Raw genomic sequence first — 24,364 nt, forward strand, 5'->3', positions numbered from 1 at the left:
CAACTCTAACAATTTACCAACAAAAATCCCAAAGCTGCCACTTGTTAACACTTGTGTGTTGTTCTCAGCGTTTCATTTGTAACTTAGATTAAACACACTGTACATGCATTAAGACACACCACTCGACACTCGAGTGATCATAGATAGCTCCCCTGATATATTATCTCCCTTGACTAAGAAAATAATCACAACATCTTTGTTTGCTTTGTTCTGTTTAATCAATTACAGCCGAGATGAATGTAACAAAAAAGATGAAATCAATAACAATGTGCAATACAAGACAATGATAAATAGAATGGATTTGTTTACAGTTGAGTACATGAAAGTGGCTTATACTGAAGCAGGCCTCAACACTTTGAAGCCTATTTAGTTTGCAGGATCTATAAATGTATACTTTTCCTAACATGTTAAGAGAGTACCATATCCATATACATGAATTTCTGAAGTTTTCAATCCAACAGTTTTTTAACATTTGGAACTTGAAAATTTCATCATGATTTAACCAGACACAGAGAATTTAGCACCACTGGACAATATTACTACAATCCATGGGCTGTATCTCGATGAAAAATACTCAACATGTTCAGTTTTAGATTACAATACTAGTAGTTAGCCTAATACAGTTGGTCAGAAAAAAGAACAGTGATATGAAGTTTCAATAAGAATCATATTTTATACATAATCATGTAACACATTTATGTACCTACATTTGTGAAGCTGAGAAGCCGCACACAACCCACACTTACAATAATCCCACATCTCAAAACATCTTTTCTTATCAATGTGGAAACAAATTCTGTTTATTAGTTAATCTTCCAACCAGTCACACGCTTTTCATTAATTAATTATCTGGGACACCTTTTGAATTTGTCCGTCACATTTGAAGCATATACATGTACTGAACTACAGTCTACGCTCACAAGAGTCTACATCGAGGTAACACAGTCAATGAGTCATGACAAGGACATTCATATTACTGCTTAAAGCAACTGCAATATTAAAGTTATCAGATTGATGAGCAAAATATCAAAAGCCTTTAAATAGATACATGCTCAATTTTAACATAAACAAAACTATCCCTGTCAGCACAGCACTTCTGCACTCTCTGTCCATACTTTAGCACTTAACATCTACCATTCACTCAACAACTAAAGAAGTCCAAGGGAATGCATTGTTGGTTTATTAAGCATTGATAACGATAAATTTGATACATTCCAGTCAAGGGTTCTCTTCACTCCATAATCTGGCTACCATTAAAAACATTTTCTACTACTGACTTGGCACAAAGCCTGTACTCGATCTCCATGTATCAAAACATAAATTACCATTCTTCTTAATGTATATATGTAAAAATGCATTCTTGACAAAATACATACAGTACATGTAATGAGTTTAAAGATTTTGAACCAAGTCTCTATTTCTTGTTCTGTATTTTTGCAAGTAACTGCAGGACTTTTCCTGGCTACGTTTTTTTATTAATTTTTTTTCTTCCTTTTTTTGTTATTTCATCTTCCCTCTATAATATCAAACAGCATTTCTCTTTCCCCATATTTCCCATTTTTACATTTCCTGCACCATGTCATCTTGCTCTAATGAAACAATATAAACAGAATTGTGAGGGACAGCTTTGTTCCTGGTTAGAATTAAACAAAAAATTTCAGTCATTATCTTTATAGCTATTCAACTTAGATTTTAGACCAAAGGCAGTCATGCAAGATTTGACATAAGAGGAAGATTAGAGTCAACTGAAATGTGCATCATTTTTTTTTTCTTTTGACGACCCCGAACTGTACATGTGCATTGCATTTTTTCAATGTACCCCCATAACCCATTTATGTTAATGATCATGATCAAATACAAATGCATAGAACACCAATACATCAGAAATAGTGGTAATGATGACACAAGATCACAATTATCACATTGAATTTTACTTCATCCTAGTCCATAATAATGACAGGGATAAGGAGTTCAAGTCATTATCAGATAGTATTGCTATAAAATTCTTTAACCTTTTGATTATGTATAAAATGTTTGTACTGATAGCCACTAGACAGCTATTATTTAACTGCCTGTAAATGTCCCCAGATAATATTAGGACAGGACTTGTACGGGAGAGACATGGGTAACATTTGATGCCCCTTGTTCCTCTCCAGGACAGGACATGTACGGGAGAGACATGGGTAACATTTGATGCCCCTTGTTCCTCTCCAGGACAGGACATGTACGGGAGAGACATGGGTAACATTTGATGCCCCTTGTCCCTCTCCAGGACAGGACATGTACGGGAGAGACATGGGTAACATTTGATGCCCTTTTTCCCTCTCCAGGACAGGACATGTACGGGAGAGATATGGGTAAAATTTGATGCCCTTTGTCCCTCTCCCAGACAGGACATGTATGAGAGAGACATGGGTAACATTTGATGATCCTTGTCCCTCTCCCGGACAGGACATGTACGGGAGAGACATGGGTAACATTTGATGCCCTTTTTCCCTCTCCAGGACAGGACATGTACGGGAGAGATATGGGTAAAATTTGATGCCCTTTGTCCCTCTCCCAGACAGGACATGTATGAGAGAGACATGGGTAACATTTGATGATCCTTGTCCCTCTCCAGGACAGGACATGTACGGGAGAGACATGGGTAACATTTGATGCCCTTTTTCCCTCTCCAGGACAGGACATGTACGGGAGAGATATGGGTAAAATTTGATGCCCTTTGTCCCTCTCCCAGACAGGACATGTATGAGAGAGACATGGGTAACATTTGATGATCCTTGTCCCTCTCCAGGACAGGACATGTACGGGAGAGATATGGGTAAAATTTGATGCCCTTTGTCCCTCTCCCAGACAGGACATGTATGAGAGAGACATGGGTAACATTTGATGCCCCTTGTTCCTCTCCAGGACAGGACATGTACGGGAGAGACATGGGTAACATTTGATGCCCCTTGTCCCTCTCCAGAACAGGACATGGGTAACATTTGATGCCCCTTGTCCCTCTCCAGAACAGGACATGGGTAACATTTGATGCCCCTTGTCCCTCTCCATTAGCAGTATTTCATTTTATGTCAAATGTTCATCGAGAATTGTTTCCATGTTTACACTGTGACTTGTGTATTAATATTTGAAAAGTGTGAACTCATTCAGAATAATATCTTCAAATTAAAGATATTTTACAGTATGCGAACAGGTGTACTACAAAACTTCTTTGTTTATTTGTGGTTCTTAACCTTAACAACACAGTGAACAAAACAAACAACTAATATAAGAATAATGATTTTTACGTGCATGAAGACGTGCACATACAGCCCAACAATCTAAATTTACCAAGAAGATCTTATTTTAGTGTTGATAAACCAAATAAACCATCAGTACCTATTAACAGTTTCACGGTTTTGTTTGAACAACAGATGTCAAATGTAACTGATCAAAATACTATTACTTCACACATCATCCAACTTGTAATATTTAAAACATTATTACACAAATGTCATGTAGTTCAATTTAACCTAAATTTGGATCAGGTGGCAGGAAATTAAGTAACAGCTGTTCATATCTTTTTAACATAATTTTTAATAAAAGCATATTCTGGACTAATAATGAAATTTAATTTAGTAGTATTGCAACAGATGTGACTGCATAATTCATAAATTGACAAGTTTACATAGAATGAATATATGATAAGTAGCATTTGACAAATGAAAGTTAAACACAGTCTTGCTTTGAACTACTGATTTTTCAAGACACTGGCATGAATACACACTGGTCTTGCCACTGTTAGTGATATTGCTGACTTGTGTAAAGTCAGTATAAAATGACCAGTAATTATATATGAGATTTATGACCTGTGTGGTATAAACAATTTACATAGATCACATTAATTATCACACACAATAAATATAATACATCTGTAAGTGAAAAAGAAACCCCCGACTGTCTATCTTTACTCTCATGTTCACTGTGCGGTTTTTACAAATGAAGAGATAATTGGTAAACATATCTTTACTCTAATGTTCACTGTCCGGTTTTTACAAATGAAGAGATACTTGGTAAACTATCTTTACTCTCATGTTCACGGTACGGTTTTTACAAATGAAGAGATAATAGGTAAACAGACACTCTTCACTATGATCAGACTAAACATCACAATGATCAGGGCCGGACAAAGCAAGATCAAAGATGAAGGTATCACTTTATAGCACTAGGTAAAATTTCCTCTCATTCATAACTCATGATCAGACCCTGATATAGCACAGAAACTTTCTAATATTCACCCATTATAGCTGGATTTATCCTCGATCAGGGTAGTTATACAAACTGAAGTTTCATTAATTTATCTGGAAGGGTGATCTTTTTCCTCTCTCTAAATATATAGAAACAACCGAACCAATATAGAAAATAGAATCAGAATTCTAAGGAAGACATTCTTTTTTCAAATATAAGATAATGCAATTCTATTCCCTTGTTATAGGTTATAAAACAGTGAGTTTTAGTGACGAAATCCATGTGTACGTTAGAGGTTGCCAAGTGGTTAAGTTGTTCTAACATTTACTGTCTGTAGCTATAGGTTGGCTGTTTTTTTTCCAAATACTCCAGCTTTTCTCCACATGGCACATTCTAAACTTGCTGTTTACAGGACATATAAAAATAAACCAAACTAACAAAGTGTTCATTAGTTATTAATGTCCTATTCAAGGTCTGATCCAGTCACTACACTCTCACAGTCTTCCATTCTCCATCTCTCAAGTCTCAGAACCAAATTACACCACAGATGGCTTCTAGCACATTTATAAATATCAAAAATTGGTACATTGCTAATTACATCACTCCTCCATCTGAATGTTCTCCAGAACAACGATCTTGTTGCTAACACCTTGCGAGTTGTGTAGATGCACGGATCCTTGGGTATGACTAGCAACACGTAGGTTTATACACTGACTCGTATCCCCATGGAGCTATGAAGGAATGTGACCATGACAGATCCGGCCTGTATGTAGGTCACATGGTGAAGAAATTGTTACCTTGACCAATTAAGACTTTGGCCAACTAAATACCACATATGGACCAAGCCAACCCATACTGAGAATGTCCTAGGGAGAGGAGTCGCATCTCCCTCGAATTCCAATTTGAATGTCATCACTAATCCCATGGTTTATTTGGCAGCTGGCACACGTTTGAGCTGGTATCATTCCCATAGGTGTTTTGGAAAGGAGTTCATTTCACCCGTGTCTGAAATGGCATTGCCATTTTGAACATAGGAAACTTTAATTCTCATTCTAATTGGTTGCTGAAACAGAAAGAAAACCATTATTGTTGCAGCAGAGTTTAACTTGTAAACAATCTAGGTATACATTAAAGACACATTTCTCAATGTGTTCTAGAGGAAGATATGATAATGTAACATAAATTAACATACTGTAAACAAAACATATTTCTAATTTTCAATCTAAACAGCACACATATTTCAGTGGTTTTTGAGCTATACATTTGTACTACCTAAGATATAATTTTGAAATTATTATAGCATTTTTTTGCAAATGCATGACCATTTTTTTGCATTATAATGTATGTTCTTGCATGACCATTTTTTTGCATTATAATGTATGTTCTTTGTATCTACCAGACTTACAAATGCTTACAACTCTTTTTTTTTTATTTCATGATTGAATATTTTTCTGTGTGTTAATGGTGAAAAAGTGTTAAGATCCATTATTGCATATATAAAATTAATTACATCACTATTTTTTTCTCTACAAGATAGAGAATTTCCTTATCCAGAATGACCACATGATAATCAATACTTTTTCACTATAATGGCCAGTTAACCAGCATCAAGTCTAGGTGAAATGTTCCCTTACTTTCTGTGGATTATTAAGTTTGATGACTTGCGTAATGGCGCCATCATTCATAGGGGGAATCACATTGCCTGAGGGCGACAACAACTGTAACTGGAATGACTGCAAAACAAAATACACTGATTAATTTGAAAGGATTAAGAGATATTAAGCTATACAGTATTTTTTCATTCAAAAGTGAGCAAGCAAGCATAAAGACAAAGAAATGAACATCTCAATCTGCCTTAAAAAATAAACCATTATACATGTACATGAATACTGTTTTTGGTTGTAGCTTAAGTCACATATATATTGTAAGCCACTTGTATACTAGTTTTGGTTGTAGCCTAAGTCACATGTATATTGTAAGCCAAACACACCTATACTGGTTTTTTGTTGTAGCTTAAGTCACATGTATATTGTAAGCCACATGTATACTGGTTTTGGTTGTAGCCTAAGCCTTCAAAGAAACATGGACAGAATATTTTTAAGTTTATTTTTTCAGATTATTTCAAGGTTTTTTCAAGATTTTTTCTTTAATACATCAATTACAATTTTTTTTTCAAACACATCAACCTTGACATAACATTGAAAAATCCAAACACCAACAATACCAATAAATATTATATTTCATAAGGTTTTTTCCCGGCATTAGTGACCTTGACCTTTACAAAATTAAACAAAATTAGGGGGTGGGGGGTATAATTAATTTTAACAGTCAGAGAAAGACACTTACTTTTGGTACTGCAGCCTGAAAGACAAAGTCAGCCATAGAGGTGGCTGTGGAATTGGTGGCCTTCACATTGACAGTGGTCACAGTGGCCTGTGTCTCGTCTCTCTCACACATGAACTCAATTAACAAACCATTCTTGTTAAATGCTGTTAATGTTTCTAACCCTGGAAAACAAAGGGAATTGACAATACATTGTGCATAAGTTAAAAACAAAATTCCTGGCATCAGTATTATTAGAGAACTAGTGTGTTATAACCTTTTTGAAAACATACCGTACTAGAAATAGATTTTATTTTAGAAAGATAACACTAAATAATTTAAACGCAAAACCTTAATCTATTCAACAATGGATTAGTTCAACAAATGTAAAACAGTAATCCACAAAACATAAGATTAATGAATCAATGCAACATAATACATACCGTACTAACTACCATACCGTCACATGAACCGATTGATTTGTTTTGTTACAAGAATCCTAACATAAATCCTATCTCAGGTACAAGCAAAAACAAACCTGTTGTTCCACCATTCATTTGGGCACTAGGTGTTGTGGCGCCTAATAAACTGTCCATCAGGTTGTGATTTGGAGCAGGGACCATGTTGTTTACTTGAAAACATAGTTACAAAGTTTAACATAGAGTGAAGAAAACTTCCATTCCTTGAAGTGACCACATTTATTATAATTCATTGATGTGGACAAATTATATATCACAAATTTATAGCAACACTGTTCTGTAAACTTAACTTATTTTCATGGCTTGATTCAATTTTATGTATTATGCGACAATTAAAATTTGCAAAAATGTTTCAACTGAAAGAACAAAATAGCTTTTAAACTGTAAAGCACAACATAAATCACTGTGAGAATGTTGTTAGGTCTGAAAATGTGATAGTAAGTTGTTGTGAATATAGGTTTTTTACAGTATACATTATTTTTGTAATAGGTATTTATAAATACCTGTGTTACCCGAGGCAGCGTTCGCTACATCCCCCAGAAGGTCCAGAAGGTCATTAGCTCCTGCAGACTTGGAAGGTTCTGGGTTGGTAGGTATCACTGGTGTAGGCCCAAGGTCACCTAAAAGGTCTAGTATATTTTGACCCTGAAAAGAATGTTTCAATATCAAAGGTTATAACTCACACATGAATATTGAGCCAGGTGAGCAAGGATCATGGAGTGACATGCAATAGTCAATCATCCATCAGGTACACAAAACGTCATTATTGGTGCCAAAATGAACTTCATTGAATTTATTATTGTTGGAAAATATCTAATACTGAAGGGTATATAATGAATCTTAAACTATGATTCAGTATGTGTTTACCTCAGACTGTTGTGTGCTCTGTTTTGCCGTGTCTAGAAGTTTTGTACCACCATCACCACCGGACCGGTCCGAGTTTAATACATCCATCCCATTGCTTATTCCTTCATCTTCATTATTAGATAACATGTTTTTACTACGACTCCTCTCAATCAAAGGCATCTGCTCCAGTAATGCTGACCTAAACACAAAGCAATCAGTGGTCAAGGCAAACTTGTTTTCCTGTCGTAATATATTTCCAACTTTACCATCTGGTATAGTTGTATTGTTTCCTTTTTATGATTCATTACAGATTACAAAAGAACAACATACATCTAATAATTGATAAAAGCAACATTAATTTTGTACCTGTCAGTTGTGTCAGAATATATCATAATGCAAAGTATCTCTAGCTACATCAGTAATTGATCATTAAATACAAATAGTGTAAACATCACAATTAATACAGGTAATCAAAATGTCACAGCCAGTTCAGAAAAACAATTTCAGTTTTAAAGTTTTGTCAAGCTCCATAGCTTATTCTGTAGTACAATTTGGGATTGATGTAGTTCCCTGTTCCCATTAAAAAAGCCATTTTGTTTCCCAATTTGCAGCTAAATTTGCCAATTGATACAGTTTATGTGTAGAAATAAAATGATCAAACATTGCAAAAGAATAAAATATGCACATACAAATGATTTTTTTCACAGAAATAACGAAATTACGGTGTGTACTTTTCATGACTTAAAATTCACAATACAAAAAGCTTGTGGCCCTATTTGATTTTCAAATTGAAAACAGGCCTAGTCCAAAGAAAGCCCTTACCCTCATGTGGTTAGACCTAATCCACAGAAAGCCCTTACCCTCATGTGGTCAGACCTAATCCACAGAAAGCCCTTACCCTCATGTGGTCAGACCTAATCCACAGAAAGCCCTTACCCTCATGTGGTCAGACCTAATCCACAGAAAACCTAATCCACAGAAAGCCCTTACCCTCATGTGGTCAGACCTAATCCACAGAAAGCCCTTACCCTCATGTAATCAGACATAATCCACAGAAAGCCCTTACCTCATGTGGTCAAACTTGGTGAAGACCGAGGTGTATTCTACAGAGCGTTGTTGTAACTCCACATTAACACTGGTACTGTAATACTCTATCATTTTCTTGATCCTCCTACAATATCACAAACATGACAACAAATTATACATTTTCTTTTTTTACTGTTAACAAATTCTTGTCACGTTTTCAGACCATTTTCGCTGTAATTTACAGTTTAATAATTAATAATTATTTTTAGAGAATTTCAATCACATCAAAATATGTGGAACTTAATCGCAAACAGAAATATGTTGGTTAACAGTAATTTAATTAGAATACATGTACTTTAACATACTTTTTCAAGCAAAATTATTCCACTTATGTTAAATATTAAAAAAAAAATCATTTTCAAAGTCAACTTAAAAATGAAAGCCCAGAGGGCCTGTATCGCTCCAGTAGTTTTTAAATCTCAGTATTTATCGTTAACTATTAATAACTGAAACAATCAAAATGCCAATCTATAAGAGAACATACTACAATCATTCCAAAATGACTGAGTGGAAATATTTACTTTCATTCTTCAAAATTTGATTTTCCTCAGAGAGCAAATCAGCAAGTAATTAAGTTTTATATTGCCTTTTACAGAGAAATCTGCAACAAAATTGCTTTGTCTGCAGAACAGACATTACTAATGGATCAATTATTCAGTACTTACCCCATTGATGTTCTAAATCTGGAGCTTAGCTTCATGATGGCTGTGATACAATATTCCTTGGTAACCTCCAGTGAGTTGTTATTGGTAAGGACCTTCTCCAGTACTGTAATCACCTCGTCCTCAGTAAACTATCACACAAAACATCACAAATTAAACAATCTTATGGGAAACAACAACAAATTCAAATCAGCATGATCATCATCCTTGAATGAAAACCAGTAAATATTGAATAAATGAATTTACTTTTGTTTAATTTTGGCCCCAATAAATGTCCTAAAACAGCTCTAAAATACTGAGACTATGTTAAGATAATGGATCTAGGCTGCTAAATAGAAGGTTGGGGTCAAGGCATACCTTCAGAAGAATTATAGACATAAAAATTATAAATTAGATACTATCAGAACATATCAAATATAACATTTTTATTTGATGTAGAGAAGAATATTGTTGATTTGAAGCATTAGGAAATACTAAATGGTATGTACAACATTTACTAGTTTTATACAGTGTTGTACCTGCATGGGCTCTTCCTCGTCAGGCTGTTCAATCAATAACTGTTCTCCGTATTCCCCTATACACCATGTGGCCACTTGTGTGAGAGGCTGCTGTGAGATATCACTCTGCAGCTGATGAAACATAGACTTGGCTGTGTAACCATGCAGCGTTGTCGTCTCTGCTATTAGCTGGATCAACACTGATACCATGTCATCTCGTACATAATTTCCCGCCTGCAAAGTTAACACACTTCACATGATAATTATGAATATTATTTTTTTTCTCCATTTTTTTAACTGAAAATAAAAAGATTATCAGAAAGTATATTTTATTTTAACCAAACTTAGTTCATTTACAAATAGAATCAGATGGATTTTAGCAGTTCTAACAGTAAAAGCACATCTGAGACTGGGGTATTTTCTTACCGTGATTAGAACCTTCATGATTGTATCTATATGCCAACGCTTGTTTGGAGAGTATCTGAAAAAAAATTGATGAGAATGTGATCTGTATAGTAATGTTTTATTTAAGATTATCATTTACATGTTTACAATGTATTCCACAAACCAGCCCTCATTGTAAGATTAATGTAAATACAGAATTCAAAATGGAAGAGAATGTAACACAATAGTAATGCAAGGTAATAATTATTAACAACAGGCCCTCTATAACTCATCTGTCTTGTTAAGTGTAGCAATGTTATGTGTTCATTTTGTCAAAGCTTTTAAAGCATTATCTCTAAAGTCCATATTAGGCCCATCCCTACTACTTGATGAGGGTCAAGGTTCAAACAAACTTTGTTCCCTATTTGGTTATGATACATGCAGATCTTTATGACCAGTAGTAATTAAAAAGAATTTACTTCATTTCTGCTTAAATATTGGACTCAGTGCAGCAGTGGGGTCAGAGTCAATATTCATACATTTTTTTATTCTTTCCCCACCCGTATCCCTCAATGGTTGTTTCTGGCCAAATTTGAATAAAATCCATGCAGAACTTTATGACTGGTAACAATTTAAAGGAAATGTTGATGCCCGGATGCCACCCATGGCATTAGCTCATACCAACAAAGAAACAAAAGGCTAAAATGTAGATATGTAAAAATTATTACATACTTTTCAGCGACTAAGATTATGTTAGAGCTAACGTCTGCCTTGAACTCTGGGTCACAGGTTTCTAGGAAGTGCAACAGCTCCTTCATCATGCCACGTACATTGCCAGAATTCACTAATGCAAAAGACAGCTCCATAGCCCGCCTGAAATCAGTCAATTCTATTTCTCCAAACCATCTTTATATACTAGTAAATATGAAAGCAAATACTGTTAATACTGTACAATTTTTGACTAATATCAGTGATTTTTCAGGGTATATTTCGGAAATAAGTTTTTGTAACAAATTGGGAATTTATAATTGCAAAAAGAGCAGTTTTGGAAAAAAAGTTAACCACCACTGAACATGGTAAAACTAGTGATTAGATATTGTAAAACAGTAAACTGTTTCATTTTATCAAAAGGTGACTGCCATAACTACAGTTTCAGAGTAGTTTGTTTTAGATTAAACAATGAGGGGAGAACTTTTCAGTTTTGTTTGTTTTTTAGAGATTTAAATTTGATTTGGGAATTTTTCATCGTAATTGGGAAAAAATAGGGGGGTTTGGCATTGAGAATGGGGTCGTTATATAAGGAGAAAAATCACTGAATATCTATAGCCTTAAATGTAACACTTTACTAATTTTAAGGTGTTCTCAAATTTATACTTTGAGCAAAGTTACTAATATATGAAATGTTTATAGAATATATCTGTAACCTCAGAAACCTAATAGCAAATATACCATACCTCCTAATAGAAACATCAGGATCTTTGAGACAATCCACTATTGTTGTTCTGTGTCTTTGTACAGCATTGTAGTCAGCCTGTACAACTCGTAATAAAGTGTTCAAGGCCACATATCTGTAATAAAACATACATCACTTCACAATCACTCTCATGATACAAATTTTACCATAAAATAATAATAACTAGTGCGTTCAATGTATGAATTAAGATGAAAATAAACAACTTTTTATTTCAAGTTGCAAATGGATAAAGTGTCAATATTGTGGAATGTATTGATAACACAAACAAGCAGATATTTAAGGTGGAACCAAGCTTTCATTAATTCAGCACAGAGAAATAACTAATGAAGAAACTCTGCCATACCAGTATGTAATTACTACTTACCTTATATTTTTATCATTGTTCAATAAGAATCGGCCCAATATGTTTACTGCTAATACCTGTGATAAATAAAAATATATTTCAGGGGATATCTAATGTCTTTTTATTGCACTTATTAGTAAATTATAATTGAATTGATAATACAAAAAGAAGAAGACAAAAAAAATCTACACATTCATTATCATACTGGTAAGTTTAGTTTTAAAATGAGGCAGATTCAAAAACTAAACTTTTGGTTATTGTAGAATAGAGATCAATCAATTTATGTTTATCTATGTTTATACACTATGGATGACCGATACTTACCCTAAGGCCAGCTTCTGACTGAATACCCATGATGGTCAGCACAATCTCATACAGGATAGCATGTCCTACATTCTTACTGGTATCGGTGTTGGTAGCCACCTGCAAAATGAAACGCAAGTCTTTGAAATTTAATATTTACAGTGTACTAAAAAATCCTACAATTTGCTAGCTGTTACATCAGTGTAAACATGAAAACTAAATATAAATGATTCATGAAACGAATAAGCAAAAAGTGATAACTCCACAATTTTGTAAACTGTAAATTTGTAGTTGAATGGCTTCTGGTTGACCATTAACAGTACAATAATTTCTTAGAAGTCTGACTGTCGAAATATAGTCAAACATGCAGACACGAGACATGACGTTATCCTAAATAAATAAATGAGAATATTATAGTGGTCTTGTTGTAATATGAAATAACATAACAAAGTATTGCTATTAAACAAACCTGTGCAAGAATGTCGTTCATAGTTTCACTAGCTTCTGTGTCATTCTTTCCAAGTATTCGTAAAAGCCTCAAGATCTTGGCCTGCAGCAGAGAGAATGCATAAGAACAATATTTTATGGTATTTAACTAAAAACAAGAAATTCTTATTACTATAACAATATTATTTACAAAGATATCTTTTATACATCATAATAATATGTGTATGATAAATTAAGTTTACCAGCATGCTATAACTTTAACACTATTTGTAACCTTTATATATCAAAATGATACAAAAACCCTTTAGACTACTGACTAATTTATTTACCTGTAGGAAAGGATCACTGACACCAGACACATCGTGTTCAGGCGAGTAGCCGGCCATGATGAGGTTCTTCAGGATTCGCACTAATTGTGGTACAGTCTGGAAACATAATTGGACAACTTTTATACAGAAAAAAAACCCAATCATATTAAGATCATTTATAGGTTTAAAGTGACATATTTGATAAATAAAAAGACATTCTTAGAACAGTGTTTTTTCCCCTGAATGATGAATTGTTCAAAAGTTGTGTAAACAAAAATAAAATCAATGTCCAACTTGAAAAATAAACACTTCTCACTAGATTTATAGGTATCAGGAATATTTTAGAAACATTCAAAAACTAATTAATGTAAACAAACATGTAACTACATGGGTATACATAATCAGCATGTTTTCATGCTTTTGAGATCAATTACATAGGTCATAATTTTAGAGAATAGCAGTGAAAAAATTGTGTCACCAAGATTTCTTTTGGATTGTTGATTAGTTCATGAAAAATTAAGACTTCAAAAATGCAAAATCATCATGGGCAACTGAATATTCAGCTGTAGATATACGACAAGCATGATAAATTTAATTTTTCAACAGTACATTTTCCATTTCTATATGGTAGCATCCTTGCATCCCCAAGCTTAGGTAGTTACGTTATTTAGGTACACAAAAATTTGAGCAAAGCAGAAATATAAATATTTTGATGACACCATTATCTCATCAGGGAATTACAAGCTCAGAAATTCAATACAGTTTAATATATCAAGATTGCTGTTGGCTCTTGATTTCTTTTTGAGATTGTGATTCAACCTTAATTTGGCCTTTTGTTTATTGTAACAATAAAAATATTCTTCCTCTACTGAAATATCTGGTTCTTTTCTTTTTCTAAAACAAATCAATGTCATTGTTTAATTGATTTGGAATTTTATACCAAAAAAAAAAGATTGCTTCACATGATCCAGAATAGAATTATTTCCAAAAAACCCAAATAAATCAGTGACGTCAAGCAAACAACTATAGAGGTAGGACTAGATACTAAATGCAAGCAGGTTATGATAGGAATATCATGCGGTGTTATAAGTAGACTAAATAAGTGTACAAAATCCGTCTTGTGGTTGTTAATGCATACACTTCACCACCATTAAGCCACCATACCACCAGAAAATCACCAATAGGAAGGTCCTCACATAGAATCATCATTCAGTGTGTAACCACAGAGGGGTAAAATGAAGTCAACACACACTTGTGTGTACATCTCCATGTGGGTGTAGCATGAGGATACAGTGAGGACCTTCCTGATATAGCTCACTGCAGTATACATGCTATAACAATTCCTTTGTTACCCTAACCTTCCTGAAGTGGTGTAGCGTATCAGGACTACGCTCACACATCTCGGTAATCAGGCACACTGATGTTAGCAGAACACCTGAAACATAAAACAATTTATTCTTACCTTTCTTTTATTTTTATTTTTTAATATACAACTACATATTAATATATGAAAACATGTTATTAAAACTTATTGTTTTCTCATGTTAATTTGTTAACTTTCAATGCAGCTGTTTTCTTTTTCTTTTTTATTTCCATATTTTGTCTACAAAAACCCCCCACTAAGTTTCACAAAAATTCTGTAAATAAAATGTCCCTATCAGTTTTTATATAAAGAAATTTAGCTTTTATCAAAAGAAATTAATTTACATCTAGAAGATGACGTAACTCATTTTCATTTCCACATCAGTTAATTAACTTACAACAAAACATTATGGACTTACCATGGTTTTTCTCATTCAATAATGTCCTGGTGGCAGGGATAAACATCTCCATGAGGTCAGGGACTTTCCTTATAATACAAAACGCACTCAATATTGCCTAAAACAGAATCAGAAACAAAGTGTGAGGAAGTGCAAATATGGAAACCAATACATAGTGTTTCCCACAGCCCTGATTAGCATAGCGCCATGCTGTGCCCTTTTTACCTGACGCCATGCCCCTGTAACCTGACACCCTGCCTTATTTGTCCCCTTCTCTTGATGTTTCTGCATACATTAACTAAACTATCAAAATACCAGGAAGTGGGGCACTGGCTTTGCAATCCTAATGGCCGTAATTTTGGGTAATTGTAATAGTGGATCTGGATTGGTATACAATTCCAGGATTTCACTAATATTCACATATTCAAAAATGGAAACAGTATTATTTTTTTAGAATTTCAGTGTGAATATATTTAAAAAAGTATATATATTAATTATAATAAAATTATCAATAGTAAATGAATTTAAATAAATCAAATTAAAAAGCAATCAGCTTTTTTTCTCTCTCCGTTTAAATTACATTTTGAATACTACTGTCACCATTCTCTGTATTTTCTTTATTTAGTGCTTGTAAATTTAAGAACATTATTTAAATTAATTATCCATTATTGCGAAACATGCTAAACTTATTCAATTTAATCCAGTTTTTCTAATATTTCAATAAAGATATATTAAATTAATTTAATTTAATTGAAATAAAGGCATATTTCGTATTTTTCCCATTCTTTTAATTTATAAATGAAATTTAGATCTTTCTTGTGAATCACTTATAGCCATGATCATATGATCAGCAGATTCCAATTTGCAAAATCATTTTTTTACCCAGAATAATTCAATAGATGTCCTGATATTACTTAATAGCAACTTAGCATAAAGCATAAATAATTCAAAATAAAGTTGAACCAGAATTAAATAAACAAGAGAGTTTTAAAGATTTTCTCTTATAATGGAAGTCGTCAATATAATCTTGGTGCCCCTCTGATGGTTATCACTGTTAAGGTGCCCTTTTAGAAATGCAGTCTTTTTCCCCCTGTGGGGATCACTAATACATTATTGTAATTTCAGAACCAAGTCATGATTGTTGAAATCGCAGTATCAAATCTTCTCTAACCCAAAATGGGTCATTGTCTTTGATGATATCACCTGATTTAATCATAAATAATCCCACTTGAATAAAAAACCAAGAGATCCAAGAGGGATCTTGGTGCCCACCAAAGAATGATCTATGTATGACAATGGAAAGAGGGATCTTTTCTCTACTTTTCAAACTTTTTCAAACCTAATACATATAAAATTTGAGACAGATCACTTCAATACTTTCTGAGAAATAGTGGTAACAAACTTTAACTCTCAAAATACAAGATGGTGGCCTGTCGGACATCTTGGTCACTGTTCAGTCCCAACATGCAATAGGCAAAATAAAGGCCCTAGGGGAACCTGGATATGAAATTTGAGACAGATCTCTTCAGTACTTTATAAGAAATAGTGGTAATAAACTTCAACCGATTGTTCCCAAAATGCAATATGCACAACTAGCTAGGGCTCTAGGAGATCCCTTCAGTACTTTCTGAGAAATAGCGGTAACAAACTTTAACTATCAAAATCCAAGATGACTGCCTTGCAGCCATCTTGTTGACCGATCGGTCCCAAAATGCAATATGCACAACTAGGGCTATAGGGGAACCTACATATGAAATTTGAGAAAGATCCCTTTAGGCCTTTCTGAGAAATAGCGGTAACAAGAAATGTTAACGGACAGAAGCACCACGGACCAAAAGTGATTAGAATAGCCCACCGTTCGATGATGGTGAGCTAAAAAAATAATTGCAGAGAGAAAGATTATTCTTATTATCGATTCAAAAACATCGGACTTGACAGCATTCTGTAATTAGTTTTGAAAACAAATGTAACCGAACACTTATACTGCCAAGCTGTATATGTGACATTCTACCTGCAAACTGATAATTCAGCTTAAGGTTACTTTTAGAGAATTTTCAGTGTGCATTTGGGATAGGTTAGACAAGCAAGAAAAAAGTGATGTTCATAGAAATAATGAAAGACTTAAATAATACTACACTCTCAATGTCCCATAAACACTCTGTCTTATCCTAATATACAGTTATCAACTCTTGTGAGTACAAATTGTGTTTAAGATTGTGTTTAAGATTAACAGATTGTCAGAATATGACTCAAGACAAACTGCAGGAGGTATCAATCCATTAATATTCCTACTCTTTAGTATAGAGAAGTTTACATTACAAAAATTTAATACCTTTTTCTTCACATAAGCATTGGATGATTTGATCATCTTTTCTATCTCCCCAGCCAAGTCTCGACTCATTTCTGTGGAACAGATGGAGCCCAGGGTACACAGGGCAAGACTCTGTATATACTGTGTTTGATGGCCAAGGTCACTAAAACAGAAAACAGGTTTGAAAACTAGATTTATCTAATAGTATCCATTAAAGTCTTATTTAGATATTTACACAAAATTCCCTAGTATCAATAAAATACAAGATAGCAACATAGAAAGAAAGCTGATTTAGCCATGTTTCTTGTTAAGTATGACAAATGCATATTGCTGCTAATGGGGTTTGAACTGTGATCTGATTAGTATTCATCCAATCATTTGGCATGTAGCATTGACATATATTCAGATGAAGCTTTACCTCCCTTTACCTATCATAATAATTATGATTCAAGACCTGCTTTGTTCATTGAGCTCTATATTCTCTATATATATGCTATATGCCCTGTTTCTATATTCTAAGCTAACAATTTCTATTTTTCCATGGCCTACCTAAAGTTTTAATTATCATTGCCATGGGGAATATCAATCACTTAAACCTACTGATGTACCATTTGATTCATGAATCTTGACTCTACATAGAACATTTATAATATCTGCACCAAGATAAAGGTTAACATAATCAATTTAAAATAAGTTTAACTTGGGTGATATTTATATATACAGTCAAACCTGCTCTAACGACCGCCTGTATATAACGACCACCTGTCTATAATGACCGGTTTTTAGACTCCCTGTGCGTTTTTACTATATAATGGCACTGTGCATAACGACCACCTGTCTAATGTGGCTAACGACCGGTTGTTTTAGCCCCGTCAAAGCTGTATAATGACCGGTCGCTGAGATCGACTTTTCAAGTACCGAGTACAGTGAGTGTGTAGTAGCGTCCCTTTGACCTACTTCCGGTAATTAACTCCCTTTGTAAGCAAATGGCAGCCATTATACAGTACTGTTTGGTTTATAACCTAGCGGTCGTAACATTTGAGGTACAAATATGGTTGCCAACTTAAGGATAGAAGTTTTATGCCTATCAAAGACTGAAATTATGTTTGGTCACAAACGCCATGTGCTCGTAAAGATCTAGTCCGCTAAACCTGCCTATATTATTAGGTTTTTTTGGGGTTTTTTTGCCTAATATATAGTCAGCTCGCGGTACCTCTTAAAAATGTGAAATCGTAGGCCAGATTTGGCCTACGATTTCACATTTTTTTTCAGATTTTTATTTTAAAAAAAACCACGTGTAGTTGAAAGATAAACAAAATTCTACCGTGTATATGCTACATGTATATACAACGTGAAAATTGCGAAAGTGATGCGGTACCAGCAATAGTCGTGTTCAATTTGAATATTTGACATCATGTCGTGTATGTCGACCATAATTTCACTATAAAAACTCTAACTGGCTAGCATTTTGTTTATCTTTCAACTACACATGGTTTTTTAAAAATAAAACCGGAAGCGAAGTTGATTGGCTGCCGTTTGCTCTACTAAATGTGTATACGGCGGCCATTACAAATGTGTGAAATAGAAGGGTCTCGGAAGTATTTCATTGTGCAGAGTTGTTTAATTTCATAAATGGGATGTAACATGGGGGCAGTGGAGTACATAAGATCCCAATATATAGGTATGTGTACGTTTTCCCGGCATTGCATGGACGATATATTAGAAATATGCCGCTGACGTAGCGTAGGCCAAATCTGGCCTACGATTTCACATTTTTAAGAGGTACCGCGAGCTGACTATATATAAGCAAAAAAGAAAAAAAAAGAAAATTAAAAAAGCCTAATAATATAGGCAGGTTTAGCGGACTAGAAAAGATCACACTCGTAAAGTGTGGTTTTGAAGCCACAACTCGGATGATACAGTAGGCAAAATAAAACATGCCGATTTATTTAATGTGTTCCGTTATTCATTGTCGATATTTAGCATTGTTTTATAACTAAGAAATGGCTGTACTTAAGCTATTTCAAATTAGGCCTATAAATTTATGTTCTTCTTAACGATTAGAATCAGTCGGATTATCGCCCGATGTAACCCGGGTATTCTTGATGTGTTTATAAATAAAATACGGTCCCATTTCTTGGTAGAAATATTACTGAAAGTTAATATGTGTACCCGCATTGTGATTTCAATAGTTTTGAAGCTGTATATGGTGAGAAAACGCCTCCAAATTGATCTTTCATGTTCCGAGATTAATCCGTCAAAACTGGTTACACGGCAACATTACATACGAATTGCCAGTGAGAATGTGTTGTAAAAAAATATTACACGCATACATTGTCTAAAAATAATCGTTCATAGATAATTCCAGGCCATGCGAAGTCAGTAATTAGGTAATGATTATGTTCATAGCTGAAAAAATCTACTATGTTCAAAACGAGTTGATTTTGTTATGATCGAAATTTCTGATTGCATTAAAATAAAACGAACACAAATCACGGAAATATATTGACACAGTTATTTCTTAAATAATGCATGGCAATACATATATAAACATCCAGTAGCAGGTCTGTTTTGAATTAATACAATTCTGTTTTATTTACTGGCTCATTGGTTGGCACAAAAGCCCAAACCTGTCTATAAAGGCAACCTGTCTATAGTGACCGTTTTTCTGTCTCCCCTTCAGCGGTCGTTATAGACAGGTTTGACTGTATATATAAATATTTGATATATTTCCAATTATCAAAACGTATGAAAACTATATGAGAACAAATGATAAGATGAAACAGATATTTGAAAAAAAAACCACAATCATTAATAGCAAACAACAACCTAAAAACCTCAAGATTTTGTTATGCTCTTCAAAATTTCAATGGGAAAAACAGAACCTGTGTGTGTCTAAATGTAATAAGTCAAGATGTGGCACTTGTAAAATTATTTTAGAAGGTGAAAGTATTATTTTTAAGAATAATTTCAATTTCAAGATTAAATCAAACATGAATTGTCTATCAAAAAATGTTATATATGCACTTGTATGTGGTAAATGGTAATGAGTTGCGACAACGGATTACTGTACACAGACAACAAATTAAGAAAAAGTTTAAGACATAGTTTAAGATTTCCTCATGTCAGTAAGCACATTCATACATGTGCAAGTGATGTTTTTAATGTTATCCCTATATATCAATCAACTGATAATGTTGTTGAAAGAGAAGGAAAAGAATGAAGTTTAATAGCTTTATTAAAACCAGGTTTAAATAGTTCAATTTAATTTGTAAGTGTGACTTTTAATATAAGTATCTTATGACATCATAGTGTATTGTTTACTATGACGTCATCAATCCTTGTTATTAGCGTGGTTGCCTTATCAACATCAATAAACATCTCCTGAAGAACAGCGGCAGCTGGGAAAACGTTAGAGATTGATGGCAAATTTGTTTTAGTTTTGTTTTTATATATATATATATATATAGTTTACTTACTTTTTCAAGGAATTAGTGACCAAAAGATGGACATCTTGTCTCTCGTCTAATAACAGCATGGCTCCAAGGTACCCAATCCTCTTGTCTGTAAACTTTGGGGATGCAATCAGTTTCAAACATTCCAGCTGAAATTGCAATTCTTATATTTGCTCACAGGAACACATTTTTATTTTCGACAACAAAAGCACTGTTTAAATCATCAATGTACACTTCAATGTATGAGTGTAGTAATTAAGGATGTTTATTTAATATTTACTATTATACTGCCAACTTTTTATTGCAAAGTTCAATGAAACTCTAAAATTGATGAATTTTCATGATAGTTTGCAAAATATGGTATACCTATATAGTGGAAAGAAATTGTAGTGCTAATATCGATAAATACCAGCAATTTATAAGAGTCATACATTCCTTATCCAAAGGTAGACCACCTTTCGCTAAAAATCTCACCTGGCCAAAATGAGCCGGGTAACCCAGCATGTGGATGTAAAGAAGTTTGGCGAGATTTCGACATCTGTAAGTGTTGTCTTGATCTCGAAAAGATTCACGAATAGCTGCACATTCTTTCTGTACTACTCCACGCTCATCTGCAGCTGTTCGAGCAGACCTTATTTCTCGTATCAAATCTCGAAGCCGCTTTGGAGTCGGCGTTGTCAGTGATCTGTCATAAGAAATAGTAAGTTGCAATCTCCATAAATCTAAACCAGAAAACCATGAACTACTGATACAATTACAACAAATAAAAAATTACAATCAGCATACGGGCCATAAAGTTACTGTTATGGACAAATCAGTTGAAAAAATATGACAAAGCTGAAAAGAAATCCAAACTATATGTTGTTCAAAACTGATGATGCACAACAATAACTTTCTAGCTTTGACAATCATTGGTGAACATGTAGCTCCAATACTTGAGTCACAGTTTAGCTACTATTATACTGCAGCAGACAAGTGACACTCTGGCCAAAGTGTATTTTTCTCTTCTCATGTTACATTTGTCAAAAAACGGACTATATTTTCCATTCCCACAGCTTTCTCGTGCTTGTGTAATGGACATTTTATCAAATCTGTCAGGGGCCATTAAAGCACTAAGTTGTATAGTCATTTGGATGGTTGCATGTGATCACAATTGACTAATTCATCAATAAAATCAGAGCCCCACCCCCAAACGTCATCTAGATGCATGTTCACATAAATTTAATTCAGTGGTTCAGTTAGCACAACACAAAGCCTGTAATCAATATACGATCGTATGGCTGTAACAACAGCAATGTCACTAACCACCTGTTATCAGCAACAGGTATCTAAAGGTCTTACCATCACGATACACTAGGAAGTTATCACGATATAAAGGGGGGGCATCACAGGTAAACAAATTGCAAAAAATATTCGTATGTTTATACCGCATCATCTGGACAGCTGGGTGTATTTCGTTCCACTTAGGCACTATCTAACGATGTATTCCCCAGTGTGTCCGCATATGCCGAAGAACGAGTAAAACAATTACAATCTAAAGCCGGTTTTCATTGATCATGGACAGGTAACATATCGTCATATGTCTTCAATATGGCTTCCTAAGAGACTTATGAACTTCCTCCGCAAAAAGAAAATAAACCATAAAGAAAACCAATTTATTTTATATAAATATCACTTAATGTTATTTTTCTTGATTTGCTTATAAGTAATAATGCAATATTGGAATTTCGATCAAGTCATACCACTTCTTATTTATTATTAGATAATGTGTATTTATTTATAGGATGAAAAAGTAGTCCTCGTTCGCCGTGGCAAGTGGACGTGACGTCACCTCACTGGCACCATTCAAGAAAGATAACTCTATTAACACTTATATTTTCCAACGTGTCTCGTGTGATGTCATGTATTAATTAAATCTGAAGAATGGCATGTGTGCCTTTTATTTATAAGCAGATTTTTTCTCCATTTTCTTACACCCATATAAAATACGTCAAAAAAGATTACAGCTTTATTTTTTTCGATCACATATTTAACGTTAGACTAGTTAACGTTTTGCTATAACATGTAATAATATTATAATATCTAGTACGAGATATTACATATTAATGTTTCTGAGGTCATATCGTTGTGTACATACAATCTATAAATGCAGATATATCATAATTTATTTCGATGAAATTTCTTCTCCAAATATTTTTTCATAACTTATCCACATACAGCTGTATAAATACTGATATTGCACGATGAAGCTATGTACATGTACATACACCAGAGCGACCTCGGTGGTTTATAAGTTTTTTTATAACTATTTTTATGTAAATTAGAATAAACACATTATTTTTCCACAAAAGGAACAATTTAACCCCGTCCCTACACCCATACTTTTTTCATCGTGGCTAAATTTATATTACAACGTTTCAATTAGGAAAAAATGGATAATAATCAAGTTATAAAAAGTTGAAACAATTATATGATTATGATTATTTTTATAACTTGATTATCATCCATTTTTTCCTAATTGAAACGTTGTAATAGCACACATACCGAAGGCGCTTTCTTTTATTATTTTATCAAAAATGCAACATTTCTGTCTTTCAAAATTCGTGGTGTTCTTCGCTATTAAAAATCGTCCAAATATTATTAGATACCAAAGCCCTGCAGGTAGGGCGTTAGAATTGTACCTGCTGCCCCTATTGCATGATCTTAAAAGGCGACTAAAGGATTTAATATTTTCGCTTCTTCCTGACTGACTTTATGTTTCCTAATGCCTCCCTTGACACCGCCTCACTTTTGGCCATGAGTTGAGCGTTCGCCCCTGCGAGGAAGGCTGTGGGTTCTGTCCCCTGGCCGAGACACACCAAAGTCTATAAAAGTGGTAGTTTCTGCTCCTGCTTAGCGCTCAGCATACAGGGAATGGGACGACTGGGTTCATCCGTTGTCAGTATAATGTGACCGGGTGGGGTGTATTGCTTGGTGTCTTCGGAGGCATGCTTCAGTGATATAGCACTATAAAACGGACAATAGTTCCACAAGAAGACAAAACATGAATATACCGCAGTCTCCCAAAACACGCACCTCGCACAACATACACGCAACACACCGCATACATGGGAGGCCGTCCTTACATTATCCTGGCTGTTAATAGGACGTAAATCAATCAATCAATCAATCAATTAAAACATACCAAAGCCATACTCCTCTTTAAAATTGTTCGAGAACAAATAGAATAAAAACATGACACGTACAAGTAAGGGTCACGGTAATTCCGCCGTCAGCCCTGCAGGTAGGGCGTTAGAATTGTACCTGCTGCCCCTATTGCATGATCGTAAAAGGCGACTAAATTTAGGATCTTATCTTTTCTCTTCTTCCTAGCTGACTCTGTGTTTCCTAATGCCTCCATTGGCACCGCCTCACTTTTGGCCTTGAGTTAAGCGTTCGCCCCTGTGAGGAAGGCTTT

The 24,364-nt window shown here is 34.2% G+C and overlaps 1 protein-coding gene across 2 annotated transcripts; it reads right to left on the minus strand.

Annotated features, from left to right (window-relative positions):
• Positions 1 to 195: 195 nt before the first annotated feature.
• LOC138316105 (AP-1 complex subunit gamma-1-like) lies at positions 196 to 22,516 on the minus strand. Of its 2 annotated transcripts, none has more exons than XM_069257608.1 (22): positions 22,335 to 22,516; positions 21,382 to 21,592; positions 20,932 to 21,056; positions 17,474 to 17,615; positions 15,163 to 15,259; positions 14,740 to 14,816; positions 13,403 to 13,498; positions 13,096 to 13,176; positions 12,648 to 12,746; positions 12,345 to 12,400; positions 11,961 to 12,074; positions 11,239 to 11,379; positions 10,549 to 10,603; positions 10,144 to 10,356; positions 9,629 to 9,756; positions 8,944 to 9,048; positions 7,899 to 8,076; positions 7,535 to 7,676; positions 7,091 to 7,183; positions 6,577 to 6,737; positions 5,865 to 5,963; positions 196 to 5,293 (listed from the first exon to the last, which is right to left on the minus strand). In XM_069257608.1, exons 1-22 carry the CDS (start codon positions 22,340 to 22,342, stop codon positions 5,192 to 5,194), a joined length of 2,523 nt encoding a protein of 840 aa, XP_069113709.1. In that variant the 5' UTR covers positions 22,343 to 22,516; the 3' UTR covers positions 196 to 5,191. The 2 variants fall into 2 exon arrangements, with proteins under 2 accessions (XP_069113709.1, XP_069113708.1); XM_069257607.1 differs by having other exon boundaries at positions 14,734 to 14,816.
• Between the last annotated feature and the right edge of the window lie 1,848 nt (positions 22,517 to 24,364).

Source organism: Argopecten irradians, chromosome 2 (genome assembly GCF_041381155.1).
Source record: "Argopecten irradians isolate NY chromosome 2, Ai_NY, whole genome shotgun sequence".
Taxonomy (NCBI): Eukaryota; Metazoa; Mollusca; class Bivalvia; order Pectinida; family Pectinidae; genus Argopecten; species Argopecten irradians.